The sequence below is a fragment of the Nyctereutes procyonoides genome, unplaced genomic scaffold (assembly GCF_905146905.1).
Source record: "Nyctereutes procyonoides isolate TBG_1078 unplaced genomic scaffold, NYPRO_anot_genome, whole genome shotgun sequence".
NCBI lineage: Eukaryota > Metazoa > Chordata > Mammalia > Carnivora > Canidae > Nyctereutes > Nyctereutes procyonoides.
The window spans coordinates 103,730,238-103,756,704 of record NW_026575125.1 but is presented as its reverse complement, the minus strand read 5'-3'; the positions used below and the strand labels follow the sequence as shown (position 1 = coordinate 103,756,704).

General features: G+C 42.2%; 1 protein-coding gene across 2 annotated transcripts; it reads right to left on the bottom strand.

The window, feature by feature from the left end:
• Positions 1–2,425: 2,425 nt before the first annotated feature.
• ZNF449 (zinc finger protein 449) lies at positions 2,426–22,606 on the bottom strand. Of its 2 annotated transcripts, XM_055337776.1 has the most exons (7): positions 22,126–22,462; positions 21,668–21,741; positions 21,512–21,573; positions 19,976–20,423; positions 17,990–18,194; positions 5,561–5,674; positions 2,426–5,368 (listed from the first exon to the last, which is right to left on the bottom strand). In XM_055337776.1, the coding sequence occupies exons 4-7, from the start codon at positions 20,327–20,329 to the stop codon at positions 4,485–4,487; spliced, it is 1,557 nt and encodes a 518-aa protein (XP_055193751.1). In that variant the 5' UTR covers positions 20,330–20,423; positions 21,512–21,573; positions 21,668–21,741; positions 22,126–22,462; the 3' UTR covers positions 2,426–4,484. The 2 variants fall into 2 exon arrangements, with proteins under 2 accessions (XP_055193751.1, XP_055193752.1); XM_055337777.1 differs by lacking the exons at positions 21,512–21,573; positions 21,668–21,741; positions 22,126–22,462 and adding an exon at positions 22,562–22,606.
• Between the last annotated feature and the right edge of the window lie 3,861 nt (positions 22,607–26,467).

Genomic DNA, 26,467 nt, shown 5'->3' with positions numbered 1-26,467 from the left:
TCTGACTCTTGGTTTCAGCTCAGGTCATGATCTCAGGGTCATGGGATGGAGCCCCCACATATAGCTCCACACTCAGCGGGGAATCTGCTTCCCCCTCTCCCTCTGCCCCTCCTCCCCCTTGCATGCATGCACAAACTCTCTCAAATAAGTATTTTTTTAAAAGAACCTAAATGAACTTTATGAACTTTATTTATTTTATTTTATTTTTTGCCTTGCCTTTCTTTGGTATATTTTTTGTTGGAGTTCGATTTGCAACATATAGTATAATACCCAGTGCTCATCCCATCAAATGCCCACCTCAGTACCCGTCACCCACTCACCTCCATCCCCCGCCCACCTCCCATTCCACCACCCCTTGTTCGTTTCCCAGAGTTAGGAGTTTCTCATGTTCTGTCATGCTGTCTAATATCTCCCACTCATTTTGTCTCCTTTCTCCTTTAATCCCTTTCACTATTTTTTATATTCCCCGAATGAATGAGACCATATAATGTTTGTCCTTCTCTGATTGACTTCACTCAGCATAATACCCTCCAGTTCCATCCACATCGAAGCAAATGGTGGGTACTCGTGGTTTCTAATGGCTAATATTCCATTGTATAGATAGACCACAGCTTCTTTAGCTATTCATCTTTCAATGGACACCAAGGCTCCTTCTACAGTTTGGCTATTGTCGACATTGCTGCTCTAAACACTGGGGTGCAGGTGTCTCAGTCTTTCACTGCATATGTATCTTTGGGGTAAATCCCCAGCAGTGCAATTGCTGGGTCATAGGGCAGTTCTATTTTTAACTCTTTGAGGAACGTCCACACAGTTTTCCAGAATGGCTATGCCCAGTTCACATTCCCACCAACAGTGCAAGAGGGTTCCCCTATCTCCACATCCTCTCCAACATTTGTTGTTTCCTGTCTTGTTAATTTTCACCATTCTCGCTGGTGTGAAGTGGTATCTCATTGTGGTGTTGATTTGTATTTCCTTGATGGCAAGTGATGCGGAGCACCCTAAATGAACTTTGAAAGCAGAAATAAAATGAAGCTATTTTCTAATCACATTGTGGCAAAACGAAAAGTAAAAAGAAAATTGCAATATCGTATTGTTTTGGATCAAAGAGGAATTATAACGAAAACTGCAAAACAAGTAATTTTGAAATCATTAGTAATAACACTGTGGTGGTTAATTTAATGTGCCAATTGACTGCACTAGGAGATGGCAAGATAGCTGGTAAAACATTATTCCTGGGCTTGTCAGAAGGGTGTTAAAAAAGATCACTAGCATTTGACTCAGTGACTAAGCAAAGCAATCTGTTCTCACCAGGTGGAGTGGGCAGCATCCAATCTTGAGGGCCTGAATAGAAAAGGTGGAAGAGCAAACTCCCTTGCTCTCTTCTTGAGCTAGGATGTCCATCCTTTCCTGCTCTTGAACATTAAAGCTCCTTGTTCTCTGATTTTAAGACTCTGGGACTTATACATGCAACCCCCCTACCCCAATTCTCAAGTCTTCCACGTTGAACTGGGAGTTATGCCATCAGGCTTGAGTTCTGTGTTCCAACTAGAACTGAATTATATGCCACCAGCCATCCTGGCTCTCCAGCTAGCAGACAGCAGATTATGCGACTTCTTTATCTTCACAACTGTATGAGCCACTTCCTGTAATCATTCTCTCTCTCTCTCTCTCTCTCTACACACACACACACACACACACACACACACACACACAGTTAGTTCTGTTTTTCCAGAAAAGCCTAATAGAGACATTATATATACAACTATAGAAGGTGACTAAAGCCATATTTAGAGGAAAATCCATAACTTAAATGCTTTTTATCATTAAAAAGCAAAGAATGGAGAGGCAATATCCTGAATATTTATTGAAAGTTTACACTGTGTAAGGCTGGAACAACACATTTCATTTAACCTTCACAGCACTTAAGAGGTGGATGCCGGGGCTTTGCCCTTCGTAAGTGCTTTAGGAGGTAGGTACTGTATTTTGCCATTACCTTGTGGAAACATTCAGAAATATACCTAGGCACATCCACTAGGATCCACTAGGGACGTCCACTAGTATATGTTTCCAAGAACTATTTCACATATTTCTTGATTCAACGCCACAAATATTTCTTAGTGCCTGCTATATACAGGATACCAGAACAAAGAAATGGATAATAGATGTCCTGCAAAATTCAGTTGTACATTTATGCTATAGACGAGAGGGAGGATGTGGCTCATATTATGATGGCAACTGAGCCTGCCAGCTAAAACTGACTGTATTAAATTATCAAAAGGATGCATAAATCCAGTACCATGGGTGCAGAGAGTAAAGTGATTGCAACTTTGGGTGGGAGCAGGAGTCAATTGTGGTGCTTGCTGCCACAGCTCAAAGAAGTGGTTCTGAGTTGTGGAAATCATTATTAATGTGACTGAAACAGGAAGAGCATACACATTTCCACTTTATTAAAATATTGCATAGATACAGAGCAGTTGGGCACATTCATTCTAAGGCACTGTCCTGGTTTAAATGCAAGTCCACAAGAGAGAAAAGAGAAGCCATTACATTCCGTATTGTTCATCTCTACATTCAGACTCCTCCCATGTTACATGTTTATTGCTACTGGGATCTCAACTTTAACCCCACACTTATAGCAGCATCATACAGGGACCCAGATGACAAGAATTAAGGACACACCCTGGCTCTAGCACTTGATATGATTTGGCACTAATTCCAAACTCTCTTGCATGGTTCTCCATGTGTTTCCCAACTCTTGTTTAACTAACAATATTATAAGCTCCTTATGAACCTGACTCGTGGATTAATGTCTTTAATGGTTTCCATTAAGCCTAGAACAGGACTAGTTGGGCACATAGTTGCCCTCAAAACATTTATATTCAATGTCACTTACAAGAACTTCAATGGAATAGAAAATATATATATATACATTATATATATATATATATATCTTCCTAATTCTAGTTTGGGGAAAGAATGACTGGTATCTTCATAAAGGGAAAATGCTTGAATGTCCTACCTCTTGTATTTTATAACAAGGAACTAGGCTGAATGAACATTTTCAGGTGTTAACAGTTATAACTGACAGAGTTCTTCCCTTGCTATGGGACTTTGAGTCATGACCATGATTACATGAGAATGTTTATATAAGTAGCAATAAGTGTGTGTGATTATAAGTAAAATTCAAAGAGGCTGAGAATCACCGAGTGACATATAAATTATCTCAATTAGTGATGCTCACCTCCACATATTGATGTCTGTGTATTAAATAAAAAAGGTATATATGTAGAAAATTTTTCATAACACCCTTGAAACAACTGGAGATAACTAGGCTTGGGAGCAAGAAGATTATATTGATAGCTATAGATACATTTGTTAAAGATAAGGTGTTCCAAGGAATATTTGCAGAATACCACTTCTGTGGGTTATTAGTGAGTGTACATGAGAAAGGGTTCTGGGGTCAACTAGGTAGGCAAAACATTGAGCCAAAAGAGGTGCTTTTTTTCCACCTATACTGGAGGGTCTCTCAGAGATTCTCACATGCTGATGTGCACTCTGAATCTAGAAAGTGAAGACAGCAAGGATTCCCTAAATCACTTGTAAATTTCTTGTAGAACTAAGGGCTCTACAACACATAGTTAGGGGGACACTGAAGTAAAGAATGGGGAAAGTCTTAAAAGCACTGAGAGACACAGGGATGAAAACCAAAGGAGAGTAAAAAGCAAGAGATGCTGGTTACTCAGTCAATCTAAATTAAATCTGATTCTACTTGTATGACATCCACTCAAATGGATTCTTCCACAAAGAGCTTACTTGTTCTGTGAACAAAATAAATCATCAAATTAGTACTCAGATCTAAATCTAAGCAGCATCAGCCTAGACCACCAACTACACAGACTAACAAACTCCATACAATTCATTAGTAAAGGTTAAAATCTTAATTTCCTTAAACATAAAAAACTTTCAGTGGAAATAACCCAGTTCTTACCAGGCAAATGTGTTCCTGACACATTTTTATTATTTGACAAAATACACTGTCTCCTTCCTTGCTACGTAGGACACATAAAGCTTTGAACTAATATAATCACTTTTAATAATGACAGCAGAATAATTACAGTGCTGTTATAGTGGATATGTTGATAGACATGATTATTCATCATATTAACCCTACCCTGAAAAGGATTGTCATCAATGATATGCTTTATATCTATGATAGGTTTGGCCTGGGACACAAAACATTTCACTGTAATGAGAAAAATATCAGAGACAGGAAAAGATCAAATCTGAGAACATTGCAAGAGTAGACAGACACTCTAGAATTCATATACTTTGGAATATAGGGTTTTAAAATCGTTTTTAAAACCTGTTCTCATAAGTTCAAACAAAAAGATTCTGCCAAGTCAAACAGGCTGCTGTAGGTTAAGATTTTTTTTTTTTTTTAGTTAGCATCAATTTCTGCAGAAGCCTGTTTCCTTGGACAATACTTAAAGAAGTCCTCTAAAGTGAGTGACTTGGTGCATAATAAGGCCTGCCCTCTGCCTGAAGCTTTTAGAACAATGACTGCACTTGTATGGCTTCTCCCCTGTATGAATTCTTAAATGAATAACAAGGCTTGGTCTCTGCCTAAAGCTTTTCCCACAATAATTGCATTTAAAAGGTCTCTCTTCTGTGTGAGTTCTCTGATGTAAAGTCAGAGCTGTCAGTCTACTAAAACTTTTACCACAACTGTGGCATCGGTGAGGTTTTTCCCCAGAATGAGTTTTCAGATGTCTTTTGAGACTTGATCCATGACAAAAGCTTTTCCCACACTCAAGGCATTTGTAAGTCTCTTCTTCAGAATGGGTTCTCTGGTGCCCTATGAGGTGTGAGCGCCGAGTGAATCGCTTCTTACACACAGTGCATTCATAGGGCCTCTCCCCTGTGTGCAGCCGTTGGTGTCTATAAAGGTCTGAACTACGAAGGAATCTTTTTCCACACTCAGGGCACTTATGAGGTTCCTCCCCTGAATGAATTCTCTGGTGCCCTGTAAGTTGTGACTTCCGAGCGAAACATTTTCCACACTGAGGGCATCGGTGAGGTTTTTCTCCTGGACTCTTTTTCTTCTGGGGCCTGGGGTTGAGAGGTTCTTCCACGTTGGGATTCTCAGGCTTCTCTCCAGCAGGGGGGTTCTGGGGATCTACCAGTTTTGTTAAATCTGTCTGCAAATCCTCTGGGGGGCTCTCCCATTGATTTTCTAACTGTACATAGTCCTTTTGCAAAATGGGACCGTGGAGAGCATTCCCCTCTAGAGTAACAATGAATGGATACATGTTCTCCAGTTTTTTCTGTTTTGAAGTATCTTCTTCGTTTTCTATCCCAATCTCAAAACCTGAGAGAAGAAACAGAAATGGCTGCTGTCACTGTGTCCCACAGAAAGAAAAAAACATGAGCTAAAGTGAAGAGTTGTATTTAGGCACCAGTAGGAATACAGAAATTCCCAAGGAGAATCCCAAACTCTTTATCCTGATCAGACTGAATTTTTCTTTTCTTTTCTCTGTGGTATCAGTGAATAATTACTTACCAATCTTGGAATCAAGTAACTGCTTCATTTCTTTGGAATCTTGTAGTTCCTTCACCCACACCTCTTCCCGAGGCTCCAATGGAAAGCTCACGTCAAGCTTTGGTATTGGATATCCTGGCCACAAGAAATATGAGAAGCAGAATAGATGACATCATCAAGGTTTTTCCCTGATGATATATTGGACATGTGGCTGCCTAATACCTACTTCCTCCCTAATCAGAACTACTCCACCTGGACCTCTTACGAGAGTCTATTTTTTAAAGATAAGAACAAAACATGAAATTCAAGTCTACTCTCCTTGAATCTATGGAAGGAGAGTGAATCTATTCTGTGTTGAAATCAATGCATTAGGGGCACCTGGGTGGCTGAGTGACTGAGCCTCTCCCTTCTGCTCAGGTCGTGATCTTGGGGTCCTGGGATTGAGTCCCACATCAGACTCCCCTCAGGGAGCCTGCTTCTGCCTCTGCCTATGTCTCTGCCTCTCTCTCTGTGTCTCTCATGAATAAGAAAATAAAATCTTAAAAAAAAAGAAATCAATGCACTAAATGATCTCTGTATCTATTTCAATGTTTGATTATTCAGGTTAGAGCTAAAATAGGAAGTAAATCTTCATAAAGTTTTGGCATATTAACTGAGAAATGCTGCTACTGAGCACCAAATGAAGAGAGAGCTAAAAGTATGGGTTATGAAACTTTATACTAGAATAATTTCCATTGAGATTTTCACATTAAAATGGAAAATGATGAAATCAGCAATAAGCAAAAGCAGTGTTTGTTTCAGGCCAAATCTAGAAGTGCACTCTCTTGAAATTAACCCAAACCCTCAAAGTGTTTCTCATTGTCAATCTAAGAACAACCAGGACAACGGGATGCACAGGGGGTCAGCTGGTTAAGTACCCGACTCTTGATTTCAGCTCAGGTCATGACCTCAGGTGTGAGATCGAGCCCCACATTGCACTCTGCACTGAGTGTGGAGCTTGGTTGAGATTCTCTCTCTCCCTCTCTAAAAAACAAAGAACAACTAGACAAGATTCTTCACTACTATCCCCTGTGTCCTACCATCCCTCTCTCCACTGAGAGCCGGTGTGGCATGCATTCTCTTTCCACGACCCCTCCTAGCTTTCCTCAGCTCTAGCAAAGTATAGTGGTCTTCAGTAAAGTGTGGGATGGAAATTGCTGATTTTAAATCTAAATGTAGGATGCTATTTAAAGGGTCGCATTATTTTCTTAAATATTTGCCTTATTAAAATAATATTAGCAAGTTAATGAAAATTTGAATTTCAAGAAATGTCAAAACAGGAAGTGGACTAAAATACTTTATTTTATATTTTCATGGAAAAAAGATCTTTTAAGATAAACCAAAATGCATTTCAACTAAAATTCCGTTTAGTCTCACGATATTGTTTTTGTTTAGATTTCAAAGCTATGAGTGGGATCAAAGGGTAAGACAGCACAGGTCAAACAAAACTGGGAGGGTCACAGATGGAAGGAAAGTGAGAGCAAACAGAAACCTGAAATAAGCAGAGTAGCAAAGGCATAGGCATAGAATACGGATTTATGACCTAAGCAAAGCAAGGGAGATGGAATTCCAACATGACACCATGAGGAGCTCTGCAGACTTATCTCCTGGTGAAACTGGTGAAAGTTATTACAAATAAAAAAAATAGGGGCACCTAGGTGGCTCAGTCTGCCTTAGGCTCATGTCATGATCCCTGGATCCTGGGATCCAGCCCCACATTAGGGCTGTCTGCTCAGCGGGGAAGCTACTTCTCTCTCTCTCTCTCTCTCTCTCTCTCTCTCTGCCTGCAGCTCTCCCTCTCTCTGTCAAAAAAATAAATAAAATATTTAAATAAATAAATATATATTACAAAAATAAAAATAAAAAAACAAACATAGGTTCTAACGGCCTATAGCAACTAGGAAGCATCTATTTTTTTAAAATCTGCTATAATTCACAGATCATAGGGAGACTCATTATTTTAAACCACTACACTGGGTGTTATACTATATGTTGGCATATCTAACTCCAATAAAAAATATACCAAAAAAATTAAACCACAACAGTTCTCTTTAGTGCCTCTCCCAGCTCCACTCTAGATTGGCATAGCTAAGGACCTGGGGCAGGTGCTCCCCCAGCTCTTTTTCAGAGAGCTATCTTCCTGGGAGGAGCAGGATGTCAGCATTTCTCATCCTGTCCCTAGCTAACCACTGTTGATTCTAAAGTCCAAGCAACTGTGGCTGAAAGGTGACGGCTCCTTTTACCTACTCAGTCTGCACCCAGTAGATGGAGGATCTACCCTGGGTATAATATTGTTGAGAATCCTAGACTATTCCATGACTGTCCTTCTAAGGCAATTGCAATTGTAAGGCAGTGGTTCTATGCCTGCAGAGGCAACCCAAAAAGATCTGAGACCCAGACCTAGTGCTCAGCTCTTAGAGTAGCAATGTCACTCAGAGAGAAGCACACCATTTTGCCTGCCTCCAAGGTGATATATCAGAGATTTGGCCTGGGAAGGAAAAGCAGGCCTTAAAATAGGTAGCGTCTAATGTATTCACAAAAGAACCTGATTCATTGCAACAGAGAGTGGAAATATTCAAGCCTAAGGACACTCTCAGAAAGAGTAGAGGTTATAACGAAAGGCAACTGGAAAGAATTTGATAGATTTATTGACTATACACCCTAAACTGTAGGCTGACTAGTTTGTGGAAGAGAACTAGGGGAAAAGACAGCTAGGAGGAGCCCTCCTGGGATCAGAACAAATCTCAAAAATTGACTGCAGGAACTAGCCCAACAAAGGTGTCTGAAATTGACTGGATTCATCTACAGAGAACTTATGATCCAGGGCACTGTTGAAAACAATCGAGCAATTAGCTGGAAATTAATGGCTAGGTCAGGTCAGGGAAAGAGAGAGCCAAAGAAAGCCCTGTAAAAAGTACTGTCATTCAAGGGTGACCATGTGCATACCCATGGCTGTGCTCCCTGAGAAGCAGCAACATCGAATGCTTAACATTTCAGAGTGGACTAGACTTTATGAAAATAATGCAGCCATTCACCAAACAAATAAGCAAACAAATAACAATAATGAGCCCTGGGGAGGAGAAAGAAGGACACAGAGCTGCTACAATATATTATCTAAAATGTCCAGTTTCCAACAAAACATGAGACATGCATGTGGACAGAAAGTATGACTCATACACTAGAAAAAAAAGAGCAAACAACAGAATCTGCCTATGTGAACAACTACATACTGAATTCAATGAAGACTTGATAGTAGCCATTGTGTATATGTTCCAAGAATGAAAGGAAACCATGATGAAAGAAGTAAGGTAAATTATGAGGACAAACAACATCACATCACATCAAACAGAGAATATCGATAAACAGAAAGTATAAAAAAGCATCCAATGGAAATTCTGGAGTTGAAAAGTACCATAACTGAAATGGAAAATTCACTAGAATAGCTCAAGAATAGATCTGAACTGTCAGAAGAATTACTGAACTTGAAGATATATCAACAGAGATTATACTATCAGAGGAACAGAGGGAAAAAAAGAATGAAGGGAAATGAATGGAACCTTAGAGGAAAGTGGGGTGCCACTCAATTCACTAACAGATATATAATGAGAACCAGAAGAGGAGTGAGAGAAAGGAGGAGAAAAAATTGAGTAATGGCCCCAAAAAGTAAAATGGCAGATGTAAATTACACTATATCAAAAATAAGATTAAAAATGTATGGATTAAACAACTCAATCAGGGGAGCCTGCTTCTCCCTCTGCCTATGTCTCTGTCTCTCTCTCTCATGAATAAATAAATAAAATCTTTAAAAAATATAAAAATAAATAATCAAAAGGCAGAAATTATCATATTAGATTTTAAAAATCCAACTATATGCTGTCTGTGGGAGACTTATTTTGATTCAAAGATACAAACCAGACTGAAAGTAAAAGGATGGACAAAGATGTATCATGCAAATAACCATAAGACAGCCAGAGTGACTAACACTAATATCAGACAAAAGGGACACCAAAATAAGAAAGTTACTAGAGATAAAGAGGATCATTTTATTTTATTTTTTAAAAGATTTTACTTATTTATTCACAAGAGACTCAGAGAGAGAGAGCTGAAACACAGGCAGAGGGAGAAACAGACTCCATGCAAGAAGCCCAATGTAGAACTCGATTCCAGGACTCCAGGATCACGTCCTGAGCCGAAGGCAGACGCTCAACCACTGAGTCATCCAGGCGTCCCAAGAGGATCATTTTATAATGATAAAATTACCAATCAATCAGGAAGATACAATTATAATCATATGTGCAGTTAAAAACAGAGTACCAAATACATGATTACAAAAACTGACAGAAAAAAAAACTGACAGAAATAGTAAAAGAAATAGACAATTGAGCAATGATAGTTGGAGACTTCAATCCCTCTTTGCACTGCAGACAGAAAATCTAGGCAGAAGATCAACAACAGAAGACAAAAAAAATATAAACCAACTAAATGTCACAGACTTTACAGAACACTCCAACCAAGAAGTGCAGAATACCCATTCTTCTCAAGCACATGGAAAATGCTCCAGGGCAGTCAAGATGCTATCCCATAAAAAATGTCCAAAAATGCAAAAAGATCACAATTACAATGTATATTCTCCCAGCAAAGTGGAATGAAATTAGAAATAAAAAACAGGGGCATCTGGGCATCTCAGTGGTTCAGTGTTCGCCTTTGGCTCAAGTCATGATCCCAGGGTCCTGGGATCAAGTCCTGCATCAGGATCCCTGCGTGGAGCCTGCTTCCCCCTCTGCCTATGTCTCTGCCTCTCTCTCTGTCTTTCATGAACAAATAAATAAAATCTTTTTTTTAAAAAAGGAAAGAAATAACAGAAAGAGATTTGAGGACTTCACAAATACATGGAAAATAAGCAACAATCAAAGAAAAATCAGAAGGGAAATTAGAAATATTTTGAGATAAATGAAAATGAACACACAATATACCAAAACTTAGGAACATACCCAAATCAGTGTTTTATCAGGGAAATTTATAGCTATGAATGCTTTTATTAAAAAAGAAAGGAAAATCTCAAACCAATAACCTAACTTTGTACCTTAAAATACTAGAAAAAGAAGAGCAAATGAAACCTAGAACGAGACAGAAAATAATAAAGATTTAGAGCAGGATTTAATGAAATACAGAATAGTAAAAAATAGAGAAAATAAATGAAATCAAGGTTGGTTCCTTGAAAAAAATTTAACAAAACTGACAAACCTTTACTAAACTGACCAAGAAAAGAAGAGAGAAAAGTCAAATTACTACAATCACAAATGACAGGGGAGACATTACTAGTAACCTTACAGAAATAAAAATGATCATAAAGTAATACTATGAAAAACTGTATGGAAATAAATTAGATAAATGAAATGTGCAAATTCCTAAAAACATACAAACTACCCAGAATTGATTCACAAAGAAATATAAAATTAGAATAGACCTATAGCAAGTAAAGAGACTGAATTAGTAATCAAAACATTTCTCACAAAGAAAAGCCCAGGCCCAATGGCTTCAATGGTGAATTCTACCAAATATTTAAGGAATTAAACACTGATTCTTCATAATCTCTCACTGAATAGAAGAGAATGGAATACTTTCCAGTTCACTTTACTGGCATAAGGAAAGAAAAATTTATCAATGGAGTAGAATTAATTTTCTAGAAATAGCCCTGACATTTATTGTCAACTGATTTTTGATAAAGGTACCAAAACAATTCAATGGAGAAAGAATAGTTTCCTTGACAAATGGTGCTGGAACAACTGGATATGCACATGCAAAAGAATGATGTTAGTCCCATTCCTCACACCATATACAAAATTAGTTCAAAATGGATCCATGATCTAAACTGAAGAGCTAAATCCATAAGACTCTTAGCAGAAACCACAGGTATACAGCTTCATGACCTTGAATTAGGCAACAGTTTCCTAAATATGACATCCAGGGATGCCTGGGTGGCTCAGCAGTTGAGCATCTACCTTCCGTTCAGGGTGTGATCCTGGAGTCCCAGGATCAAGTCCCACATGGGGCTCCCCGCAGGGAGCCTGCTTCTCCCTCTGCCTGTGTCTCTGTCTCTCTCTCTGTATTTCTCATGAATAAATAAATAAAATCTTTATTATTTTTTCTTTTTTCTATGTATTTATTTATAAAATCTTTTAAAAAATTAAATATGACATCCAAAGTATAAACAACACAAGAAAAAATGGAAAATTTTTGCAAAAAATTCCAAAAGCCTGAAAAGGAGGGAAGACTTCCCTGCTCATTCTAAGAAGCCAATATTACCCTGATAACAAAATCAGATAAATACAGGACCAAAAAAACTGCAGACCAGTATCTCTGATGAAAACGGATGCAAAAATCTTTAACAAAATACTAGCAAACCAATTCCAGCAACATATAATATAAATTATACACCAGGATCAAGTGATATTTATCTCAGGAATGCAATGTTGATTTAATATTTAAAAATTAAGGAAATATACCATTACAAAAGAATTAAGAGTAAAAACCACATGGTCATCTCAAAAGATACATAAAAAGCATGTGACAAAATTCACTGGTTTCTTGATAAAAATACCCAATAATCCATTAATAGTAGCGAATTTACTTATTCTAATAAAAGGAATCTATGAAAGACACACAGTATCATAACTAATGACAAAAGACTAAATACATTTCCCCTGAGGGACGCCTGGGTGGCTCAGCAGTTGAGTGCCTGCCTTTGGCTCAGGGCATGATCCTGGAGTCCAAGGACTGAGTCCCACAGCAGGCTTCCTGCATGGGGCCTGCTTCTCCCTCTGCCTGTGTCTCGGCCTCTCTCTGTCTTTCATAAATAAATAAATTAAATCTTTTTTTAAAGATTTTTTTAAATTTACTTATTCATGAGAGACAGAGAGAGAGGCCGAGACACAGGCTAAACCACTGAGCCACCCGGGCTGCCCTTCATAAATAAATTAATTAAATCTTAAAAAAAATACATTTCCCCTGAGATAAAGAACAAAATAAGGAAGCCCAGTCACGCCATTTATGTTTAACATTTTACTGGAGGTTCTAGCCAGGGCAATTAGGGAAAGAAAGAGAGAAAGAGAGAAAGGGAGAAAGAAGAGAGAGAAAGAAAGACATAAAGAGAAAGAAAGAGAGAGAGAGGACGGAAAACAGGAAAGAAAGAAAGAAAGAAAGAAAGAAAGAAAGAAAGAAAGAAAGAAAGAAAGAAAGAAAGAAAAGGTATCTAGAGGTGCCTGAGTAGCCCGGTTGGTTAAAGTTCTGCCTTCGACTCAGGTTATGATCCTAGGGTTTGGGGATCGAGCCCCAGACCGAGCTCTCTGCTCAGTCAGCAAGGGAATCTGCTTCTCCTTCTCCCTCTACCCCTGCTTGTGCTTTCCTTCCCTCACTCTCTCTCAAATAAATAAAATATTAAAAAAAAAGAAAATGAAAAGACAAACCACAGAACATGAAAGTATTTTTACAAGTCATATATCTAGTAACAAATTTTTATCTAGACTATACAAAGATCATACACAACTCAATAATAGTAATATATATAATCCAATTTTAAAATAGGAAAAAACCTAAATAGGCATTCCTCCATATCTTTGTATGAAGATATACAAATGACCAATAAGCCAATGAAAAGATTGGCTTATTGACTAAATAAAGACTAACACCATTAGTCTTTAAAGAAATGTAAATGAAAACTTCCATTAGATACCACTTAACACCCACTAAGAATAAAAATATCAGATTCTTCTCAAGTGCACATGAGACAGTCTCTGGGATACAGACCATATGTTAGGCCACAAGTTAGTTCCAATATATTTTAAAACATATATATATCATTCAAAGTACTTATTCCAACCCTGGTGGGATGAAGTTAGAAACAAGAGAAGGAAAACTGGAAAACTGACAAATTTGTGAAAATTGAATAAAACCTCTTAAATAGCCAATGGATGGCAAGAACAAATCACAAAGAAAATTACAAAATACTTAGATATAAACAAAAATGAAAACACAACACCAACACTTAGAAACACAATGAATGCAGTGCTAAGTAGATAATTTATAGCTATAAGCACTTCCATTAGTAAACAAAAATAATCCCAAAACAATAACAAAACTTTACAATTTAAGGAATGAAAAAAGAAAAACTAAACCCAAAGCTAGTAGAAGGGAGGAAACAAAAAAGAACAGGCAGAGATAAACAAAATAAAGACTAGAAAGATAATAGGGAAAAATCAGTGAAACCAAAAATTGTTTTTTTTAATTAATGAACTTGACAAACCTTTAAATAGATGAACTAAGAAAAAGAGAAGGCTCAAATTGTTAAAATTAAAGAGGACAAATAAGATGAAAATCGAGAGGGAGGCAAACCATAAGAGACACTGAACTCTAAGAAACAGAGTGTTGGTGGAGGGGAGCAGGGAAGGGGGTAGGGACAACTTGGTGACATATGAAGGAGGGAACATGATGAAATGAGCACTGAGTGTTATTTACAACTGATGAATCATTAAATTCTACTTCTGAAACTAATAATACAGTATATGTTATCTGCATTGAATTTAAATAAAGATTTAAAAAAATTAAAGTGGTGATATTACCAATGCGTCTACATAAATAAAAATAATTTTAAAAGTACTATGAACAATTGTACACAAACAAATTGGATAGCCTAGATGAAAGAGATAAATTTCCAGAAATGCAAAACTTACCAAGACTAAAACATAAAGAAATAGAAAAACCTGAATAGCCCTCTAACCAGTAAGGAGATTGAAGCAGCAATCAAAAATCTCCTGACAAAGAAAAGCCTGATGGCTTCACTGGTAGATTCTATCAAACATATAAAGAAGAACTAATACAAATCATTCTCAAACTTTTCCAAAAAAAAATATGAAGGGAAGGAGACACTTCCTAACTCATTCTCTGAGGCCAACATTACCCTGATACCAAAGCCAGAAAAGAGATTATAAGAAAAACTACATACCAATATCCCTTATGAACACTGATAGAAAAATAAACTTGAACAAGATATTGGCAAATTGAATTCAGCAGCACATTAAATGGATAATACACCATGATCATGTGATATTTGTTCCTGGAATGCAAAGATGTTTCAACATATGAAAATCAGTCAATGTAATGTGCCACATTAACAGAATGAAGGAAAAAAAAACAGTATAATCTCAAATGATGTGGAAAAAGCAAAATTCAACACATTTTCATGATAAAAGAACACTCAACAAAATAGAACAGAAGGAAATTACCTCCACATAACAAAAGCCATATACGAAAAACTCAGAGGGAACTTCATACTCAATGGTGAAAGACTGAAAGCTTTTCCTCTAAGGTTAGGTAGAAGGCAAGGATGCCTATTTGGCCACTCTATTCAACACAGTACTGGAAGTCCTAGTCAGAGCGATTAGGCAAGAAAAAGAAATAAATGGCATCCAAATTGAAAAGGATGAAGTAAAGTGATCTCTATAAGCAGATTAGATGATCTAATATGTAGAAACCTTGAAGACTCCCCTAAAAAACTGATAGAATTCATAAATGAATTCAGCAAAGTACCAGGATGCAAAGCGAACATGCAAAACTTAGTTCCATTTCTATACACTAACAATGAACAATTCTGGAAACTATGAAAACAATTCCACTTACAATAACATTGAAAAAAAATAAAATAATTAGGAATTAAATAAGTACATGAAAGACTTAAAATAACAATTACAAAACATTGGCAAAAGAAATTAAATAAGATATAAATATAGGAATACACATCCCATGTTCATGGATTAGAAGACTTGATATTGTTAAGATGTCAATACTACCAAAAGTGATCTACAGATTCAATACAATCTCTGTCAAAACCCCAATGATGGGGATCGCTGGGTGGCTCAGCAGTTTGGCGCCTGCCTTTGGCCCAGGGTGTGGTCCTGGAGTCCCAGGATCGAGTCCCGCATCGGGCTCCCGGCATGGAGGCTGCTTCTCCCTCTGCCTGTGTCTCTGCCTCTCTCTCTGCCTCTCTCTCTCTATGTCTATCATGAATAAATAAATAAAGTCTCAAAAAAAAAACCCAATGATACTTTTTTTCATGAACAGAAAATCCCTGGGGCAACCAGCTGGCTCAGTCAGTTAAGTGTCCAACTCTTAATTTCTGCTCAGGTCATGATCTCAGGGTTGTGAGATCAAGCCCCACATCAGGCTCTGTTCTGGGCATGGAGCCTGCTTACAATTCTCTCTCCTTCTCCCTCTGCCCCCAACACTTGCTTGCTCTCTAAAAAAAATTAATAGAAAAATCCATACCTAAAATTCATATATAATCTCCAGGGATGCCCAAATAGACAAAAAAAAAAAATCTTGGAAAGGAAGAAAAAAGCTAGAGGTCTCACACTTCCTGATTTCAAAACTTACTAAAAAGTAACAGTAATCAAAATAGTTCGGTACTGGCATAAAGACAGGTATATATAGACCAATGGGATAGAATAGATAGCCCATAAGTAAAATTTCATATATATAGTGAAATGATTGTTAACCATGATACCAAGGTCATTCAATGGAAAAACAATACTCTTTTCAACAAATGGTGCTGGAAAAAGTGGATTATGCATATGCAAATGAATGAAGTTAGAACCTTACATCACAGTGCATGCAAAAATTAACACAGAATGGATCAAAGACCTAAAATTATAAAACTCTCAGAGGAGGGATGTCTGGGTGGCTCAGCGGTTTAGCATCTGCCTTCCGCTCAGGGCATGCTCCCGGGTCTGGGATCAAGTCCCACAACATGCTCCTTGCAGGGAGCCTGCTTCTCCTTCTGCCTATGTCTTTGCCTCTCTCTCTCTATGTCTCTCATGAATAAATAAATACAATCTTAAAAAAAAACTCTCAGAAGAAAAGCATCTTGACATTGGATTTGTCAATGATTTCTTGGATGTGACACCTAAAGTATAGGCAACAACAACAAAAAAATGGATACAGAGTACTTCATGAAAAAATTTAAAATTTATCCATTAAAAGGCAGCTTAAAGAGAGTAAAAAGGCAACCCACAAATGGGAAAATACTTGCCAATCATATATAGAGAACTCTAAAATCCAAAGACAAAAACCAACCTGAATTTTGAAATGTGTAAAGGATGTAAACAGACATTCCCCAAAGATGATATCCAAAAGGCCAATAAGCACATGTTTAGTATCCTTAATCATTTGGGAAATGCAAATCCAAACTACTGTGAGATACCACCTCACGCCTATTAGGAATGCTACTATCACAAAAGAGAAAGTAACAAGTGTTTGGTGAGGGTGTGGAGAAACTGGAAAAGTTATACATTGTTGGTGGGCATGTAAAATGGTACAGTTCCTGGGGAAACCAGTGTGGCTGTTCCTCAAACAATTAAAAAAATAGAATTACCATATGATTCAGCAATTCCACCTCTGCTTATATGGCCCCAAAAAAGTAAAAGTGGGGTCTCAAAAAGATATCTGCACCTCTGTGTTCATACAAATATTACTTACAATCACTAAAACATAGAAGCAAACCAAGCATATGTTTAGGTAAAACAGATAAGACAAATGTGGTATATACATACATTGACATATTAATTAGCCTTTAGTTGGATAGAAATACTGACACACACTACAAATGGAAAAACCTTAAGGACATTATCCTAAGTGTAATAAGCCAGTCACAAAACAACATATACTGTATGACTCCATTTACATGAGGTACATAGAGAGTCCAATTTATAGAGACAGAAAGTTGAATGGTAGTCTCCAGGGGTGAGGGAGATGGAAAGTTCTTGTTTAAATGAGCATGGGGTTTCAGTTTACAAAATAAAAATAGATATGGAAATGGATGGTAGGAATGGTGTCACATTATGAATGTAGTCAATACCATTGAACTATACATGTCAAAATGTTTAAGATGTTGGGGCACCTGGGGGGCTCAGTCAGTGAAGTGTCTGCCTTCAGCTAAGGTCATGATCCTGGAGTCCCAAGATCGAGCCTTGCGTTGGGCTCCCTGCACAGTGAAGAGTCTGCTTCTCCCTCTGCTCCTCCCCTGCTTAAGCTCTCTCTCTCTCTAATAAATAAATAAAATCTTTTTAAAAATGATTAAATTCTAAACCTTATGTTATGTGCATTTTACAAAAATAAAAAAAAAATGAAAAGAGGAAAATAGGCTTCCTGAGCAGGGTCATAGCTTAAGGGGTTCTGAATCCCATCTGCTGTCCCGAGCTTTGTTCCTAACTGTTCCCAGAAAGGTATCCCTCCTCCTGCTCTTCACCACAGCACTCCTTTCCATCCAGTGATCACCGTTTCTAACACAACCCCAAACCCAGGGAGCTCTGGAGCTCTCAACATACAAACCACAAAAGGGAAGTCACACCCTTGCCTTACCAGGGTCCAGGAAGGGCTGGCAATCCTCAGCGGCACCATAGTCCAACTCCTGCAGCCCCGCCTGTGGGATCCAGGCCTCTGCCACTGGGGCTTCTGGGGCAGGTCCCATCACTTGCAGTGAGGGTGACTCCAGGTGGATGTTGGGCGCTACATGTGCCGTTCCCACTGGTGCCAGCTCCTCCAAGAGCATTTCCTGCCTATCGATCTGGGGAAAACGGCAGAACCCATCAATCTCGAGTCTAGACCAGCACTGCCCAGTAGCAACAATGTGAGCCAGCCATGTCATGTTAAGTTTCCAGTACCCATACAGAAAAAGAAGAAATAGGTTAAGTCAATCTTAATGACATGCACTATTTCACCCAATATAGCTAAAGCACACTATTTTAGAGTGTAATCAATATAAATAAGTATTAATGAGATATTTCGCCTACTTCATCATTCATACTCAGTCTTCTGAATGTGATGACTGTTTTATACTTAACAGCACATCTCAATTTGGACTAGCCACATTTCTAGTGCTCAAGAGCCACACTTGGCTGGTGGCTACCACACTGGGCAGTGCACAATTGGGCTACAGGCAGGTAAAATCTCATATAGCAAGCCAAACCCAGAAGACAGAGAAAGGAAGGGAAGACCATAAATTCATTCTATCCTGGGAAGGGGAGGTAGGGAAATTGGGAAGACTCTAGATCCAGCAGGCTAACTGCACAGACGCATCAACATGCAATCCTGGGTTCCTAAGGCCCAACTAAAAGCCCTTTCTCCCTTTTGCCAAAGGTTCTGCCCTGTGCCAGGTGCCTCTGAGCAGGAGGCAGTGCGCCGCCACCAAAGGATGATGTGGCATGATGACAGGCAGCTATCAGAATTCAGCAGGTGAAGAGGCGCCTGGGTGGCTCAGTCTATTAAGCATCTGCCTTCGGCTCAGGTCATGATCCTGGAGCCCTGGGATTGAGCCCAACGTCAGGCTCCCTGCTCAATGGGGAGCCTGCTTCTCTCTCTTCTCTCTGCTCGAGTTCTCTCTCCATATCTCTCTATCAAATAAATAAATAAAATCTTCTAAAAAAAGAAAGAACTTAGCAGGCGGAGATGGGAGTATGTATCAATCATTCATAGTGCTAAAATGTTCCAAGTCCCTACCAACTTTGTACTTGCCCCTCAAACTTCCATCTAGGTAAAAAGAACCTGTCAAGAACCTCACTCTGTTGTACAGATAAGCACAAAATATTTTTGCATAATTTAGCATGATTTAAATCTTCCAGGAAAGCCCTACTTTGGATACCAAACAATCACTCTATCACTTATTGTTCAGATTTACTAACTTGTCGCCACTTGGGAAAATTACAGGACCAGCAGTGCTGGTGGCTGTTGCCTTCACAGTAAGTCTGTGCATAGATGGGGGCATCGAGAACCTCATGAGGTTTTCCAGTGTAGTCACGCCCCAACGTGTGTGTTCATATGCTTATTTGATTATGACAAACTACATTCACTTTCCTTTATATCCTTTCTAGGCTCCAGTTGACTTGGATTGGCCACATTTTCTTATAGAAAGTCAGATAATAAATAATTTACACTTTGTGGGGCATGTTGGTCTACTGCATACAGTTCTTGTATTAACAACTCTTTACAAAGATAATAAATAAGCATTATTAGATCATGGGCTGCATAAAACAGGCCATGAGCTGCATTTGGCCCATGGATCACAGAACCCTTACAGTAATGTTTTTTATTTTGTGTATGTAAGTTGGTGATATTACACATAAGTTTCATTTCAGGATAGAAGAGGCAGTACCAAATATTTGTTATAGAATACGAGTTGGGTTTAATAGTTGAGAATCACTGAGCCATATATGCTAATTACAGCAGAAGAGAAAAATGAAAATCACTTCTAGGAAAGCATGGGGCTCAAAATGAAATGTCTGATCTAGGATCAGATGTCTCTGCTATTTCTCTTTGTCTAATTACCATGATCCCAAACTCTTTTCTCACCTGCTGCTCTGGTATCTCAAGTTCTCTCTGTAAGTCTTCTATCAGTGACACAACTCTTTCTCTATTCTCTGGACAATGTTCCCTCACCCAGGTCTCTATCTCCGTGGGCAGGATGGTTAGGAACTGCTCCAACACTAGCAGCTCCAAGATTTGCTCCTTAGAACGCATCTTTGGCTTCAGCCATTGACAACAAAGCTCCCAGAGTTTGTTGAAAGCTTCATGAGGGCCGGCTGCTTCTTTGTACTGGAACTGCCTGAAGCGCTGGCGGAAGACTTCACAGTCAGCATCATAGTCTTGAAACACGGAGCCCTGATTCAAGGAGGCCTGGATTGCACAACCCAGGGCCACAGCCATCGCCCTGTTCTGGCGGTGTGCAATTTCTCTGGGGCTAGAAGTCTCAGATTCCAATAGGTTTCTTTGTGCAGGCGTCAAGGGGAGCTACCCACAGCTAAGGACAGGGCAAAGCAAGAAAGAAGGAACAGCAGTTGTTACCAGAGGATATACTTACTTCCCCTAACTTGCTTACTTTCCACCAAGCCCTAAAGCAGCAGAACTTAATCTTCTTTGGTGATTTTGAGAATTTAATGAAGGCCATGGAATCACTTCCTAGAAAAATACACATACACACCTAAATCCGCATCCATTTTCCAAAAATTTACAAAATGTTTTAGACCAAATATGGACCCTCTAAAACTCTGCTACACAATATGGTAGCAAGAAGTCCTATGTGGCAGTTTCAGTTTAAATTCATTGCAATTACACATTCAGTTTCTCATTCAAATCTATGGAGCACATTTCAAGTGCTCCATAGATTTCATTGTAGATAGTTCTACTGGACAGTTTGGCTCTAGAATTCCATTGATCCACAGATGTGCTGACCTATAACCCCAGTTCCAGTCTAATACAAGCTGTCTTGTGTTTCTGAATATACACAGGCCACAAAAGAATTGGGGGAAGGAGCGCTGGCTAACAACCCTGAAAGTCCAGGCGGCTCTGAGTGACCCTCGGTCACCTTCAGATGCAGACATATTAGCTGCAGCCATGCTTCCAAAGGCTGCAAATCCACAAGCCTTCATTCCTCTCTACTCAAGGGGTGTGTACTTCAGCCAGCATCAGCCTGAACCTCCTCCTGGTAGGACACCCGGGGCTTCCTCTGGAGAAAAATACACCACAACAGCATGGGCTACCGGCCATCTTTTCTGGGTGAAGAATGAAGGACACTGATCATGTTCCTCCTGCTGTGTCCAGGTACTGCTCTAAGCCTCCTGCATAGGTCAGGTCCCGTAGCCCTCACCCAAATCTAGGAGGTGGGGGCTAGTATTATGCCCTGAGTACAGAGGAGGGGACTGAGATTTGTGGCTCAGGAGCACTGAATAACTTGTCTCAGGTCACACAGTATATGCCAGAGGGTTATGGTGACCAGGCTAAAATGAACAGATCTCTGCAACGGTCATGTCTAAAACTATCAAAATGTTCTTAGTGCAATCTCTGAGGTCACAGATGAGGTCAAACGCAGATCTCAATGCCACTACTCACCCTATGCTATGGATCCTCTCTCTACATATTTGCCCAGATGCCTCATGTACCTGTCCTCTTCGCTGCAGTAGCACAAGAAAAGAAATACTCATTATCTTCCTACGTAGTCATCCCAAATGTACATTGTGACCCTATATACTTTATCTCCATGCTAACCTGTACTTTAGCAGCAGATCCATCCACATGTGATAACCTGCTGGCTTTGTGACCCTGACATCCAGTGCTTCTGTCTGTAACAGGGAAATAATCATAGAATTGATTTCATAAAGATTTCCTGTAGTAGTAGATTCAACTGCATGGAAGTGAACTGCAGCTGCGTGGCCTGGCACAGGAGAACCGCTCAAGCCAATTTATTGCTCCCAAAGACTCATTCCTAGAAAGCTTTCCCCGTCCCCCCACCCCCACCCCCAGGCACCGAACCCTCCCCGCTGGAAGGCATCCAGGAAGCGGGCTGCCTTGGGCTGTGGACCCGCCCTGACTGTGCTGGGCCTCAGAGCTGGCAGCCCTCCCCACACGGGCCCCAACCCTCAAGCACGTCCACTAGGGCCCTGATTGTCCCGCGGTCCCTCCACCCGCCCTCCCGCAGAGCAACCTCACTGCACCCCTGCGCTCACGGCTTCTCTCCAAAGCCGCCTGAGCGAGCCCGCGCTCACACGGCCCACGGATAACCAGGGTGCATGCAAAGCGGGCACTTGCAGAAAGGCTAGGGCGACACGTCGCGGGAACTTCTAAAAGCCGGTTACAAATCGGCTGCCTGGGGCGCGGGTGCGGCCCCAGCGCACTCCCCACCAGGATGTCCCAGCGTCCTGACGGGCGCTCAGGATCCCGGACAACCGCGGGAAGGCCCGGCCGGGTCGCAGGGAGCGGCGGCGGCAACCCGGGCCGGACAGGGGCCCGCCGCGTGTCCTTCGTCCACGCGCCTGCCGCCAGGTCAGGGCTGGCGGCGGCCAGTTGGCGTAGCCCTAGCGGGATGGGAGCCCCGCCGCCCGCGCCCGCGCCCGCGCCCGCGCCCCAGGGACGGCCACGCCCTCTGGCCGCTCAGGGACTCACCGCCTCGGCGCCCACGGCTCTCCCAGGCTCCCCGGGGCAGCTGCGCAGAACGCAGGCGCGCGCCCGCCCTGTACACTACATTTCCCGGCAGGCCCAGAGACTCCCGTCCCGCTGTCTGGGCCGCAGAGCATGCTGACGTGGGAGTGGCCGCCACTTCCTTGGCCTCCTAGGGGCCTCCTGCCGCTTTGGAAGCTTTCCCTTTTCCGGTCAGAAGCTCTTCCAAAGCCCAGGGGCTTGGGTGGGACGTCCCCTGTTCCTGATCCTACCGAGGCTTCTCTCCCGTCCACCCCAGAGGAACCGAAGGGGCGGGGATCCCCTTCAACTGGGTCACTGAATCTCAAACCTCTCAGTGCAGAGAGAATTTCCTGGGAGGCCCTGCACGTAAAATTGCACATCTCTGGGCCCCTTGCCGACACCCTGACACCCTGATGCACCGCATCTCACATGAGCTGGACAATTCGCATTTTCATAAGCTTTCCTGGGCTTATGACTCTGGTCTTGGTCTGGTGGGTTCCAGTGACCTTCAGGTACCTTTCTAGTTTTTTCCGTTCAACACCTGAGCTTTGATCTCCCTACCCAGTGTGCTTCTCTCAGCCCTGGCCACCAGCAGAGGGCTCCTGGGTGTTGGGGGGTGTTGGGGTTCGCCCTGCCGCCCTGCCTCTTGTCTTCCAAATGATCCCTCACGGGCCAAGCCCTGCAAGGGGTCACATTTTCCTCCCTGGCTGAGCTGGCGCCAGGCCAGAGGCGATGCTGTCACTCAGGCCACATCATGTAAACCATGCTCCCCAGCTGGTGCCCGTGGTGTTCGGATGCCAGACTTTAGGCCTGCTGCTACGTCCGTGGTGGGAACAGGACCAAGTCATGCGTGGGCCCTGGACAGAGAGGAGACAGCCACCTGCGATTGTGCCTCCCAACCCCGCACAGAAGTGGGTGGAGAGTGCAGGAACCCCACCGCCTGGAATCCACAGAGGCCACGGTCCTGGACACAGTTCTGCTGGGGCTGGACTCAGGCTGATGGACTGGGACTGAGAGCATGGGGCACCGCGGTCATGCACCTACTGTTTAATGTCGTCCACCCGGGGCACCCGGCACCTTGGATGGTGGTCACAGCTGGTTTTGGGGTCACAAGGCCTAGGAACCTGACCCTGGCGTCCAGCCCGGGCTCCCAGGAGCCAAAGCCTCCTGAGTGTAACAGCCCCAGAGTTGCTGTGCCTGCCGCCAGGAGCTGACCCTACCCCACCACAGCCCACCCCACCCTGAAGGCGCAGCCTGGTGGCCTCTCGCCTGCCCTTGTGGCTTCTGCCACTGGGCCCCAGGAAACCATCAGGCAGCTCCTGGAGCTTTGCCACCGGTCGGTGGCTTCGGCCTGAGATGAGCACCCTGGAACCGGTCCTAGGTCCCTTGGTGTCCGAGCAGTTCCTGGCCCTCCTGGCCCAGGAGAGATCCACAGCCGGGTGCAGAAGCTGCTTCTGCAGAGCTGCGAGGAAGCTGTGCCTCTTGCAGAGTCTAGGCAGAGAGCTTGGGGGCGAGGGACTAGGTCAGAGACACAGAGCGAGCGCGGGCTCCCATCTGCTCCGGGTTGGTCCCGAAGACTGAGAGCCCGTGGACTCTTACTTGCCCATTCACATTTTCTTGACTGGCCCGGGGAGACCTGACTTGGGCATGTGACCTTCAGTGGTTTCATCCGCCCCCTGGATCCTGCAGATTTCCCCGGCGCACCTGTCTCCGCAGGGAGGCGGTGTTGCTGCTGAGGTCATCAGGGTGCGCTCCACTGGGATCCCAGGGGTTTGCATCCTGGCTCTGCTGGCTGCTCACTAATGGTGTAACTCTGGGCAGGTTACTGTTCCCCCTTGGGCCTACCGGCTCCTGGGGTGGTTTGGAGGACTCAAAGGGGATCAGCACGTCCGTGTGATGATACTGCTAGTGGTGGATAGTTAGTGCTTCCAGCTGAGCGGTCCTGGTGTGGCGGCCGCGCCTCTGGTCCCAGCTGCTCAGCAGAGATGCCGGGGGCAGAGGCGGGAGGACTGTCCTAGCCCAGGAGTTCTGGACTGGCCTGCGCTCTGCTGGTCGGCTGTGTGGGCTACATTTGTTCCCAAGTTCGCCTTCACTTGGGCTAACCTCCCCGAAGCGGGAGACCTCCAGGCTGCCTGAGGAGAGGTGGACTTGCGCCCAGGTTGCAAATGGAGCAGGTCAGAATTGGCCTGGGCACCAGAAGTGGGTTCATGCCTGTCCAGAGCCTCTGTACTCCAGCCTGGGCAACACAGGGAGACCTGGTCTCTGAGCAAACACACTCAAGGTTTGCTGTTGTTACCTTGGGGTCAGCGATCTGGTCCTATCTGCAGAGCTCGGTCTCACTTAACACTGAGCTCAGAGAAACATTTTGGCACTGTTGCAGGAATGCTTGGTTCTTGTCTCTCGGAGTGGAAGAATGAATCTCTTGGACAAAGAAGAGTGAGTAAAGTGATAGAAGTTTTTTAAGCAAAGATAACAGAGAAAGTTCTCAGAAGTGAGAGGGGTAGGGACAGGGTTAGGACTGAAGGTTTTTTGTTTGGCCTTTTATAGAGAGGCTGACTAGGGAGTTTATGGCCTTGTGATTTCTTGTGCCATCTCTAATTAATGGCAGATGGCTGGTTTTGGGTCTGCTGGGTCTCTGTGATTACTTTGTAGCCATCAAAGGAAGATGTTCCCTAAAATTTGGGGCCAGATGGCCAGATCTTTTTTCTTATCTTCTGTTTTTGTTGCATCTCAGTGTCCTTGGGATTTATAGGAGCCTGACTCTGGGGCCTCTCCTTATCTTTCCCTGCCTAGCTCTATCTGTCCCAAACTCAGCACTGAGACTTTGAGGCCACACTCCCTGGACCCCACTCCTAGGTTTGCTTAAGTTGCAGTGAGGAAGGGGAGCACCCCGAAGAGGTGGAGAGGATAAGTGGTGGTGCAGTACTTGGGAGGATCTGTGTGGAAAGGTGGCAGTGGGAAGGAGGTTTCCCCACCCCCTCCACAATCACAGACTCACACTCAAAAACCCCTGTAGTTTATTTTTTAAAATATTTTTTTTATTTGAGATAGAGAGAGAGAACAAGCAGCAGGAAGGAACAGAGTGGGAGGAAGAAGCAGACTTTCCACTGAGCAGGGAGCCTGATGCAGGGCCTGATCCCAGGACTCCGGGATCATGACCTGTGGAAGGCAGAAGCTTGATTGATTGAGCCACCCAAGTGCCCCCCCAAACTGTGGTCCTCTATTGAAAGTTGGCCCTCGGATTCCTGTAATAATCTCTCTTGCTATTGGGCCCTTTTATGATGATAAGTGATGGCAGGTTGACTTATGGTCAGAAACAATGGGCTGGGAACAGAAATGCTTCTGAAGGAAACTTTCCCTTAGGGAACAGCATGAAGGTCCCTGATCTTCTAGCTGGAGCCAGTGATCACTCAGGGAAGCCCTGAAGTCTAGAGTAGTTGCTACTTCTTGCTTACTAGGTCCAATCATCCTAGCATCATCAATGTAATAGTCCTTTGTGATAATCCTGTGGAAGGGAAAGTCTATCAAGTTTCCAGGAATTAAATTAGGACACAGGATTAGACAGTTGAGAAATCCCTGAGATAGGACAATGAAGATGTATTGCTGGCCTTGCCTGGTGACATCAAAGGCTTCTGGTAGTCTTTACTAACAGTTATTAAGCAGGGGGAAAAGACATTTGCCAGATCAAGAGCTGCATACCAGCTACCACAGGATGTGCTAATTCACTCGAGCAATGACATCACATCTGAAACAGTGGGTGTAACCTGAATCCCGACCTCCATAAGTTTACAATAAAGCTCTGTTGTCCTCCAAGATATATCTGCTTTTCTTTTTTAAATATTTATTTATGTAGTTTGAGAGAGAGAGAGAGAGAATCTCAAGCAGTCTCCA

Excerpts from the sequence above, each read along its gene's own strand:
- ZNF449 (XM_055337777.1), bottom strand. The coding sequence starts at position 20,329 with ATGGCTGTGGCCCTGGGTTGTGCAATCCAGGCCTCCTTGAATCAGGGC. Across the intron at positions 18,195-19,975 it reads TTGAGATACCAGAGCAGCAG|ATCGATAGGCAGGAAATGCT; the intron begins GTGAGAAAAGAG and ends CGTTTTCCCCAG. Across the intron at positions 5,675-17,989 it reads CCAGCCCTTCCTGGACCCTG|GATATCCAATACCAAAGCTT; the intron begins GTAAGGCAAGGG and ends TCTTGTGGCCAG.